The 11,089-nt window shown below is 48.6% G+C and overlaps 1 protein-coding gene across 4 annotated transcripts in view; it reads left to right on the top strand.

Annotated features, from left to right (window-relative positions):
- Positions 1 to 978: 978 nt before the first annotated feature.
- The window catches only part of GAB1 (GRB2 associated binding protein 1), a 138,359-nt gene continuing 128,248 nt past the window's right edge, over positions 979 to 11,089 (top strand). For all 4 annotated transcript variants that reach the window (XM_029076711.2, XM_029076709.2, XM_029076710.2 and 1 more), the window contains exon 1: positions 979 to 1,259. In XM_029076711.2, the coding sequence (XP_028932544.1) occupies positions 1,188 to 1,259 (72 nt within the window). In that variant the 5' untranslated portion in view covers positions 979 to 1,187. The remainder of the gene's footprint in view (positions 1,260 to 11,089) is intronic.

The following is an 11,089-nucleotide window of genomic DNA, read 5'->3' as shown; positions in this document are numbered from 1 at the left end:
GCGTGCACTGTTTGTGTAGACTAGGGAGGAGGAGGGAGCACTGGGCCTGTGGGTGCACTGTGGTGGGAGGGAGTCCTGGGCCTGTGTGTGCACTTTGTGTGCGTGCACTGTATCTGTGCACTAGGGAGGAGGAGGGAGCGCAGGGCCTGTGTGTGTGTGTGTGTGTGTGCACTTCGTGTGCATGCACTGTATCTGTGCACTAGGGAGGAGGGAGCACTGGGCCTGTGTGTGTGCACTTTGTGTGCGTACACTCTGTGCACGAGGGAGGAGGAGGGAGTGCTGGGCCTGTGTGTGCTCACTGTGTGCGAGCACTTTGTGTGCGTGCACTAGGGAGGAGGGAGCGCTGGGCCTGTGTGTGTGCACTGTGGTGGGAGGGAGGGGGGAGCGTGGGGCCTCTGTGTGTATGTGTGTGTGCACTGTGTGTGCGTGCACTAGGGAGGAGGGAGCGCTGGGCCTGTGTGTGTGTGTGTGTGTGCACTTTGTGTGCGTGTGCTGTATCTGTGCACTAGGGAGGAGGAGGGAGCGCTGGGCCTGTGTGTGTGCGCTGTGGTGAGAGGGAGGAGGGAGCACTGGGCCTATTTGTGTGTGTGTGTGTGCACTGTGTGTGCGTGCACTGTGTTTGTGCACTCCTGTACTGTGTGTGCACTGTGTGAGAGCGTGCAATGTGGAGGGAGGGAGCCCTGGGCCTGTGTGTGTGCGCTGTGGAGGGAGGGAGCGCTGGGCTTGTGCACTGTGTGTGCACTGTGTGTGCACTGTGTGTGCACTGTGTGTGCACTGTGTGTGCACTGTGTGTGCACGCGGGGGGGGATCGGCCGGCAGGGGGAGAGTCGGCAGGGGGAGGGCTCTCCCTGATCCCGCCCGGCCGAGCCGATTGCGGCGGCGGAGGAGGAGGAGGAGGAAGGACGAGGAGGAGGAGGAGGAGGAGGAGGGGCGGGGGCTGCCTCCCTGGGTGTCCGTGTGAAGAGGGAGGGGAGAGGGTCGGGCCGGGAGAGAGGCGGGAGGCAGAGCCCAGCCCAGCTCCAAGCCGCCCCTCTCTCCTCGGCCGGCCTTGTCTGCAAGCGGCCCAAGCCCAAGCTTCCCCGCCCCGTCCCTTCGGTCGGTCGGTCGGTCGGTCGGTCGGTCGGTCCGTCCGTCCCCGCCGGCCCGGGGCCCCGATCGCGGGGAGAAGCCCCGGAGAGGCTCGCACCATGAGCGGCGGAGAGGTGGTCTGCTCGGGGTGGCTCCGGAAATCCCCCCCGGAGAAAAAGTTGAAGCGTTATGTAAGTACGGCAGCCGGCCGGCTCTACCTGGCCTCCGACCCGGGGCTTCCCTGCTCCTCCCCTGCCGGGCCCCGCTCCGGACCTCCTGCAGCCCGACAGCCAGAACCCTTCCCTCGCCGCCCTTGCTACTCTCCTGCCCTCCGAGGCCTCGCCCTTCCCCGCTTGCCCCCCTTTCCCCTCCCTTTCCCACCCTCTTCCCCTTCTTCCCCACTTTATCCTCCTTTTCCCACCCTCTTCCCCTTCTTTCCCCCTTTACCCTCCCCTTACCACCCTCTTCCCTTTCCTTCCCCCTTTACCGTCCCCTTCCCACCCTCTTCCCCTTCCTTTCCCCTTTACTGTCCCCTTCCCACCCTCTTCCCCTTCCCCTTATCCTCCTTTTCCCACCCTCTTCCCCTTCTTTCCCCCTTTACCCTCCCCTTCCCACCTTCTTCCCCTCCCCTTCCCACCTTCTTCCCCTCCCCTTCCCACTCTCTTCCCCTTCTTCCCTCCTCTGCCCTCCCCTTCCCCTTTTTTCCCCCTTTACCCTCCCCTTGCCACCCTCTTCCCCTCCCCTTCCCACCCTCTTCCCCTTCCCTTGCCACCCTCTTCCCCTCCCCACCCTTTCCCCCTCCCCTTCCCACCCTCTTCCCCTTCCCTTGCCACCCTCTTCCCCTCCCCTTCCCACCCTTCCCACCCTCTTCCCCTTCCCACCCTCTCCCCCTTCCCTTCCCCCCACTCTCTTCCCCTTCTTCCCCCCCTTTACCCTCCCTTTCCCACCCTCTTCCCCTTCCCACCCTCTCCCCCTTCCCTTCCCACTCTCTTCCCCTTCTTCCTCCCCTTTACCCTCCCTTTCCCACCCTCTTCCCCTTCCCACTCTCTCCCCCTTCCCTTCCCACTCTCTCCCCCTTCCCTTCCCACTCTCTTCCCCTTCTTCCTCCCCTTTACCCTCCCCTTCCCACCCTCTTCCCCCCTTTGCCCTCCCCTTCCCACCTTCTTCCCACTCTTTCCCCCCTTTGTCCTTCCCTTCCCACCCTCTTCCCTTCGCCCTCCCTGACCCCGGAGGGGCTCCCCTCCTCTCCCTAAAATAATCGTGCCTTTTACTAAGCCCTTACTCTGTGCCAAGCGCTCTCGCCAACCTCCCCCCACGGCCTCCCTTGCCCAAAGCAACTTTCTCCCTCATCTCCCCCCCCCATTTCTTTTTCCCCTTTTCTTTCTTTCCTTCCTTTTTCCAGTGCCGAGGACGTAGTTCACCGTTTACAGCTCCAAGAAAGAATCGGGGGTTGTCAGATACAGACCCCTGGGGTGGGGGTGGTGGGGGGGAGGTTTGATTCCCTTCCCAAGGGGCGGGGAGAACCCTTTCCATTCCGTAGATCCCGCTCCTGGAATATAGTTCGGCCGTAAATTTGCAGGAGATTTTGCTTTCCCTAAAGGGAAAAGTGTTGGGGTTTATCCGCTCCCGCCTCTCCCTCTGCCCCAAGAAACAAATGGACCCACAAAACTAATCAGGGGTTTGACATTTCCGATGCAGTGTTTTGCCCTGCAAAATTTTAAGTTTAAGGTCTTCAACCGTCTTTTTCCTTCCTTCACTTTTTCTTATTTCTCACGTCTCTGCCCCCGTCCGTCTCCCCAGCTCTCTCTCCTCGCCATCTCTCCTCCCATTCCTTATTTTTCATTCCCCCCTCCTCATTTCTCTCCCTTCATTCCATTTTTCTCTCTTCCTCCACCCCCTTTTCCCACTCTTCCCCATTCTCTTCCCTCCTTCCTCTCTTCTCTCCCATTCCCACCCCCCTCCTCATGGCGTAGCGGATAGAGCCTGGGCCTGGGAGTCAAAAGGTCGTGGGTTCTAATTCCGACTCTGCCACTTGTCCGCTGCATGACCTTGGGCAAGTTCTCTGTGCCTCACTTACTTCAGCTGTAAAATGGGGAGTAAGACTGGGATACAAGTAAATCCATGCGGAATGTGGACAGGGACTGCGTCCAACCCGATTTGCTCGTATCCACTCCAACGCTTAGTACAGCACCTGGCACACAGTCAGCACTTACCAAATATCACAATTATTGTTATTTCCTCCTCCCCCCCTTCTCCTCCCCCTTCATTCATTCAGTCTTATTTATTGAGTGCTTACTATGTGCAGAGCACTTTACTAAGCGCTTGGGAGAGTATATTACAGCAATAAACAGACACATTCCCTGCTCACAACGAGCTCATAGTCTAAAGGGGAGAAGGACATTAATATAAATAAATTACACAAGTGCTTCTTATTCTCTTCCTCCTCCCTTCCCCATTCTGTCTCTCCCCCACTGTTTCCCAACCCCTCATTCTCTCCCCGGCCCCCATTCTCTCTCTCCCACCCCATTCTCTCACCCCATTTCCATTCTCTCTCCCCATCCTTCATTCTTTCTTCCCCCATCCTCCAGTCTCTCTTTCCCACACTCCCATTCTCTCTTTTCCCCACCCCATCTTTCCGTTCCTGCCCACCCCATATTCTCTCTCTCTCCCCCTCTCTGTGTCTCTGTCCACTCCCTCTTCTCTCTCTCTTCCCCACCCTTTTTCTTGCCCCCTCCTCCCCTTTATTCCTACCGGGAAGGAAAGGGAAATTCTTTATGGTATTAACGAAGAGTTGGATTTCGAACCTGCCAAAAATTGGCCCTTCTAAATAGTATTTACAGTCGCTTCCTGGCAGGGCATGCTTTAGGCGCGCCTCAGTGAGGTGACATTGGAGTTTTAGCCTGAAAGCAGTGCTTGTTTGCTGAGCAGGCAGATGTCCTCCCCCGGGAAGGGCACCGTGGAGCTCCAGCGTCTGCCGTTAGTGCTCCTTGGAAGCGCTGTCACAGGAGCACTGACAGTCACGTAGGAAGGGAAGGCTGATGCCACAAGGGAGAGCTCCACAGAGGTCCTTTCCCAGAGCCCCAAAGTGGCTGAAATGCTATCTGGGTAATTGAGACAAGATGTTGATTCTTTGCTGAACCATTTTAACTCTTGGAAAATTGTTCCTTGAAAGGGCCAGCTTTGCTCCTTTGGAAATTGTGTTCAATGGACTCGAGTCCGGGGAATCTTGCTTCAGACTGCCATGTTTTCACCGAATGCCAGCTGATTATCCTGTATCTGCCCCAGCATTTAGCATGGTGCTTAGCACGTAGTAAGCGCTTAACATTGTTATTCTCATCATCATTATTAGATCTCACAAATTTCTGAGGAATTTAGCCTTATCATTTGCTTGTTACAGGCTGGACTCTTTCCTCCAGGGCACAACCTTTTCTAATATTTGCCTCCCTTAGTGAGCTTTATGAGTGAGCCTCAAACATCAGATCTTCTGAATTGGGCTCCTGTGCTTACCAATGCATGTTTTTGTTTATTTGGGGATCTTTCTCCTTTGTTTACCTCCAAGGAACAGCAATATTTACCTGCTCTGATATCTCACTCATTACTTTCTAGTTTACTTTGGCTTACTTAACTATTTGTATCATCATCTTTAGACTTCTGGAGAAGTAATGAATGAGGGCTCGCTGCCACAGGCTCTGCTTCATATTTCCACTGAATCTTGTCCCTTTCCCCTTGATGTAATCCGAGATCTTCTGGCAGACTTGCTTCCTTGGGGAGCAAGGGAGGGTCGCTTTTACAGTTGATGAAATTGGGTTTTGAGGATTTGTCCTATTGAGGGAGCACAGGTTGAGACTCTGGTGCAAAGGTAAGAACAGCTGCCTGCTTTTTTTCCCACAGATCAACTGGCCAGATTCCTCTCTGAAGGGCAGAAGTTTAGATACGATCCTAAAATATTGCTACCGCTCTCTTAGAAAATCGCCTACACCACCGTCTATCCCTATAAGAGATTAATTCACTCTATCATTCCTTCATTTAATACTGATGGGTCACTCACCAGGTACAAGGGCCTAGAACAAGCAGAAGCCATAGACGTGGCCCTTAGTTTGCTTATAATCTAACTTAAACAAGGAAGACAATAAACGACTGAAATGGTTTCACATACAGAAAACATCAAGGAATGTAATGAGCGTGCATTCTTGAAAAGCGGGAGAAAGTCAAGACCTATCTGTTTCTCTCCACCCCTCCCCCCACCCCCGCCCCAGGAAGGCCCCCCCCACAACAAAGGGAACCCTGACTTAATTTTGGAAAGATGGGCAGTTTTTGGCTGATGCTTTGGGAGTGGAGGGAGCAAGTTCTGGGTGGACAGGAAGCTAGATTTGAGAAGGGTGGGCAGGTAAAAGTGAGAGGTCAATCACTAAGATTTATTGAGCACTTACTCTTTACTAAGCACTTGGGAGGGAGCAACTCTGCAATAAACACTTGGAAGGGAGCAGGAGAGCTACTGGACAATGAACTCTGCCCTCAAGGAGTTTACAATCTGGAGGAGAAAGCATAGGTTGGAATGATGAGTTCCAATGTAGCTGTAGATTCCTCCTATGTATCTCAAGGTGATTGAACACACAGTTTTAAAGTTCCAAGAATAATAATAATAATATGGCATTAAACACTCACTATGTAACCAAGTGCTGTACTAAGTGCTGGAAGCGATTAAAGATAATATTCCAAATTATCCAGGCTTGTTGTGGGCAGGGAATGTGTCTGTTGTTATATTGTACTTTTCCAAGCGCTTAATACAGTGCTTTGCACACAGTAAGCGCTCAATAAATACGATTGAATGTATGAATTCTTTTTTGACTTGGGTGCCTGACGAGTATTCCTTCAGCTGCAGAACAGTCCAAAGATAGGTATGGCATCGCTTAGGGTCCTATGGCAGGTACATATTGCCCGGATGAGGATTCTCAAACAGCATCTTTTCTTCTTTTGCCCTGGATAAAAATGCAGTTGTTTCTGTGCTGGGATTCCTCCCTATGGGAAAAGAGTTTCTCATTTGGAAGGAGGAATCTTGTGTTCTCTGTGGAAAAAACTCTTTGGAAGTACTCTACAAGCCTGTAATTGTTAAATATTAATTTTATATATGAAGTTCGAAAGATAAGAAGCATTCTGAGGCTGTTGAGACTGGCACCTAGCCCATGGGACTTTGACGATTGTCTTATTGGCAAAATGGACAGGTCAACTTCCAAACTATTATTATTATGATTTTTATAATGACAATTCAGTGCACTTTAGGAAGCCAAATATTAGATATATACTTTGAAGAGACCCTTCTCATTAAAATGTTCCTTTAAACAACACTGTTCTCCCCCAATTAGACTGTAAGCCCGTCAAAGGGCAGGGACTGTCTCTATCTGTTGCCGATTTGTACATTCCAAGCACTTAGTACAGTGCTGTGCACATAGTAAGCACTCAATAAATACTATTGAATGAATGAATGAATTGTTTCTTATAAGGTAAGAGTCCTTTTGTTTGCTCCTCTGATCTACAGGGGACTTCTTGGGTCCAAGAGGAGGGTGAAGGCAGTATAAGAGATAAGAGAGAGTGAGAGACAAGGAAATTGGGTGGTTGGACAGAACTAGTCTCTTTTCTTCCTCATTCTGTTTCTCCTTTTTCCCCTTTTCCCGTACTGCATTTGAAATTTCTCGTGTGAATTCAATAATTGTGAAGAAAAAAGATCCATTTATGTATCCTCATGTTGCAATTTTTTTACTGTTAGAGTTCAGAGGTTGTCAGTGTCTCTCCCCTTCCTTCCTCCAGGAGAATTCATGCTCAGATCAATTTTGTAAAAATCCTGTGTGCATTTGCATTGCATTAGTATTGTATACCTAGACTCATCAGCAGAACCTGGGGCTCTCATGATGCTGTGTGAAAATTAATACCCAGCTGGAGTTGAAGTTAAACTCTAAATCTATGGTTGAAGCCAGGGTTTGTCATTTGGAATCAGTGGGTTGCTACTTTATCTGGTTGTGCAGGTACCGAAAACAGCCCAACCAGTGGTCTACCGGAGTGAGAGAAGCACCCCATCCATACTCCCAACTGTTTCTTCTTCATTTCAGCCCCAGATCAAGACCTCAGGGCGAGAAGCAGTGTGGCCTAGGAGATAGAGCACAGCCCTGGGAGTCAGAAGGACCTAGGTTCTAATTCCAGGTCCACCACTTGTCTGCTGTATGACCTTGGGCAAGCCACTTCACTTGAGACCCATGTGGAAGAGGGACTGTGTACAACCTGATTTGCTTGTATCCACTCCAGCGCTTAGTACAGTGCCCGACACATAGAAACCGCTTAATAGATACCATAAAAAATGGACCAACATGCGCGAGGCCTGGAATCGGACCCAGTGTGTTTCATTAGTTTAGGCTTAACCAGGTCTCACCTGGCTTCTGATGGTGGTGGCATCTTACACGGACAGGGCTGTGCTCAGTGGAACAAATGAAGAATGAATGCTACTGGAAATGGTAGCTCACCTGGATGGACAGTAATGATCATGATTATCACTGGGCAATCAGTGGTATTTATTGAGCGCTTACTGTGTGCAGAGCTCTATACTAAGCACTTGGGAGAGTACAATACCATAGAGGTCGCGGGCATGCTCCCTACCCACAAGGAGCTTACAGACTGGAGAGGGAGACAGACATTAAGATAAATTACAGATAGGGAAAATGGTGGAGGGTGAAAATATGTAAGTGCTGTGGGGCTGAGGGTGGGGCAAATATCTAGTGCTTAAGGGGCCTAGACCTAAGGACTTAGGCAGTGCAGAAGGGAGGGCCAGTGGGGGGAATGACTTAGGAAGAGAAAACCTTGGATGGGATTTTAGTAAGTCTTTGAAAGTGGGGAGAGTGGCGGTATGTCGGATATGAAGCGGGAGGGAGTTTTGGGCCCAAGGGAGGACATGGGGAAAGTCGGTGGCAAAAGAGATGAGATCAAGGTACTGTGAATAGTTTGGCATTTGTGTAGTTAAGTGTGCTGGTTGGCTTAAAGTAGGAAATCCCATGAGGTAAAGTTCGGGGGTTGGAGCTGATTGTTTGCCTTAAAGCGGATGGGAAGGGTTTTCTCTTTAATGCAGAGTTGGCTGGACAACCGTTGGAGGTTTTGGGGGAGAAGGGAGTTGTGGTTTGAACGATATTAAGAAAAATGATCTGGGCAGCAGATTGAAGTATCGATTGGAAAGGGGAGAGACAGGAGGCAGGGAGATCAGTCAGGAGGTTGATGCAGAAGTCCAGACTTAATTTCTCTGTGCCTCAGTTATCTCATCTGTAAAGTGGAGACTAAGACTGTGAGCTTCATGTGGGACATGGTCTCTGTCCAACTTGATTACCTTGTATCTATCCCAAAGCTTAGTACAGTGCCTGGCACAAAGTGAGCACTTAACAAGTACCTTAAAAAAAGAAATATAGCAGGATAGGATAAATGCTTCAGTCAGTGTGATAGCAGTTTGGATGGAAAAGAGAAAGGGCAGATTCTAGAGGTGTTGTGGAGGTAGAACCGAGGTGAACCTGAGGAAGTCTGGCTTGCCCTGCCCAGCCCAGCCCTTGCCTGGGCTTCCTATTTGCTCATTGCTGAGACAGATTGAGACTAACCTAGATCTGACCACTGAAATATTCACTGTATTTTGGAAATGTAGAAAGCTGTGCCCATGGAAATGAAATATGCTACAAGAGTAATTGTGAAATCCTGTCAACAATCGAATTGCTGTTTTATTAGGGTGCACTTAGCCAGAATAGATTCTTTGGGAAGCAAACTGATCCAAAGCATTTTTGAAGTTTCTATCACAACCCACTTTATCGGGCCACATGAAAAACTTCTCTTTGGATGTGCTTTCAATACTTGTATTTTGAGGAAACTTGTTGCATGCTCAGAGACTCATTGCGTGTTTGTGGAAGTAGATCTTCTTTCTTCATTTCAACACCCAAATACCGAAGGGTCATCATCATAGATGGGCTCTTTCATTAATGAGTACTTCCAGAGTTCTTGGTTTTAATGCATGTATCGAAAGCACATCTAAAGGGAAGCTTTTCATGTGGACCAAAAAGTGGGTTGTGACAGGAACTGCAAAAGCTTTGGAGCAGTTTGCTTCTCAAAGAATCTGTTCTGGCTAAACGCATCCTAATAAAACAGCAATTCGATTGTTGAAGTCTTATGAAAATGGAGGACTTTCTAGAATCTGCCTTAAAAAGCAAAAATATCTAGAAATAGGAAATTGCGATTAATAGAAAAAAGCTTTTCACACAATTTCAAAATCAGTCAGTGGTATTTGAATGCTTACTATTTAAAGAGTACTGTACTAAGCGCTTGGGAGAGTAAAATAAGTAACATATGGTTTGATTTTCATTTGAAGTTGAGGCAGGGTATGAGAATTGCAGTTTCAGTGCTCCAAATGCTGAATCTGAGTGCATCTTGAAAGTCAATTTCTTTCTCTTTGTAATACTGTATTTCAAAACGTTCAATTTCACGCATCCAAGGTAGCACTTCCATTGTTTCAGGCTTTGTGTGTTGGCCATGACCTATTGCTCCAGGTTGAAACTTGACCACAAGGCTGTGTCAAATTGAAAAAGAGACTTATTTGGTCACTATTTGAATACCAAAGAATAGTTGTGGTTTAAGGTTTCTTGTCCTTGCTTTTAATTACTCGTTTTGGCAAACTGTGAATTCAGGGAGAAAACTTGGTTTGGCCGGGAGTAAGAGTAAAGAATCTGTGATTCAGTTGCTTTGGGAGTTGAGTACTCTCTGCCTTGAGACAGTAGTGTATTTTAAGTTCCTCAACCACTTAAGCCCTGTTGTTCATACAAAGTGAGATTTAAACCAGTAAACAAAGATAAGCCAAATGACATCATTAAATAGATGGTTGGAGGTTGGATTAACTGCATTGTTTTCTCCAAATAAAGACCTAGCCCTATTGACTGTATGTATCACCTCACCTTGCAACTAGGTACATAGTATTTACCCACTTCTTTAAGCCACCTGGTCCTCTCTTAGAAAATAGTAGTATTGTAAACTCCCAAACTCTAAGTAATGTTCTGTGCACACAGTAAACACTCAGTAAATACCATTGATTGATTATTTGTTTAGCACAGTACTAAGCATTAGGAAAAAAGAACATGGATGAAATAGAGACATGGTCCCTGGCCCCTAAAGGGCTCCCAATCTAAGGGCCTAGCAACGGACACATAATGCAAAATGAAGACAAACAAAAAGAAAGAAGGAAAAGGACAGATGCCACAAGAGCTTTAAGGCATTGTGGCTAAAGGAGAAGACTTTGTCTCCTCCTGGCTCAATCCAGCAGTCACAGCCCCAGCCCCATATGGGGCAGGGACTGGTTGTGATCTGGTTCTTTTGATTCCACCCCAGGACTTAGCAAAGTGTTGGGCGTGAAATAAGCACCGAAATGCCACAGTTATTGTTTTTGGCCACGGCTATGGTCTTCCCAAATGTCCTGAAAGTTGAGAAGGCTTCATGAAGCTCCTGCCCTTCCCCTGACTGGATCAGAGGCCGCTGGGAGTCCAGGTGGCATGGAGAAGGGGTGTGTGTGTGTGGTTGGGGGGGCCATAGACCCCCACTTCCATGAGGTGGACCTCTGTGGCCCAGTGTTTGAGAATTGGTTGTAAGCATCCGCTGCTGCCGGGGTTGGAGTCCTTCCCAGGCTAGAGTAGAGGACAGTGGGAGTCCAGATGGCACTGAGAGCGGGCCCTACGCAAGTGGTGAAATCATCGCAACATTCTTTTCTAATCATGAAGTATATTGTTACCTGTTCAGAGAAAGTAGCTATTTGTAGGGCAGTGTCTGTACTTCCAAAGTAATGCTTGCAATTGTTTTGAGGTCCTAGGGAATAATCTTTTAGAAGGGATAGACAAAAGTATTATTTGGACATGATATGTCTTTGGTTTGTTTTGAAAATAAGTCTGTGCTGTTATGTAAATTTATTTAAACTCATTCAATTTATTCAGTCATTTATTGAGCACTTACTGTGTAGAGCACT

Source organism: Ornithorhynchus anatinus, chromosome 12, assembly GCF_004115215.2.
Source record: "Ornithorhynchus anatinus isolate Pmale09 chromosome 12, mOrnAna1.pri.v4, whole genome shotgun sequence".
NCBI classification, from domain to species: domain Eukaryota; kingdom Metazoa; phylum Chordata; class Mammalia; order Monotremata; family Ornithorhynchidae; genus Ornithorhynchus; species Ornithorhynchus anatinus.
Note: the sequence above shows the minus strand (reverse complement) of the source record. Positions and strands in the feature narration are given on the sequence as shown.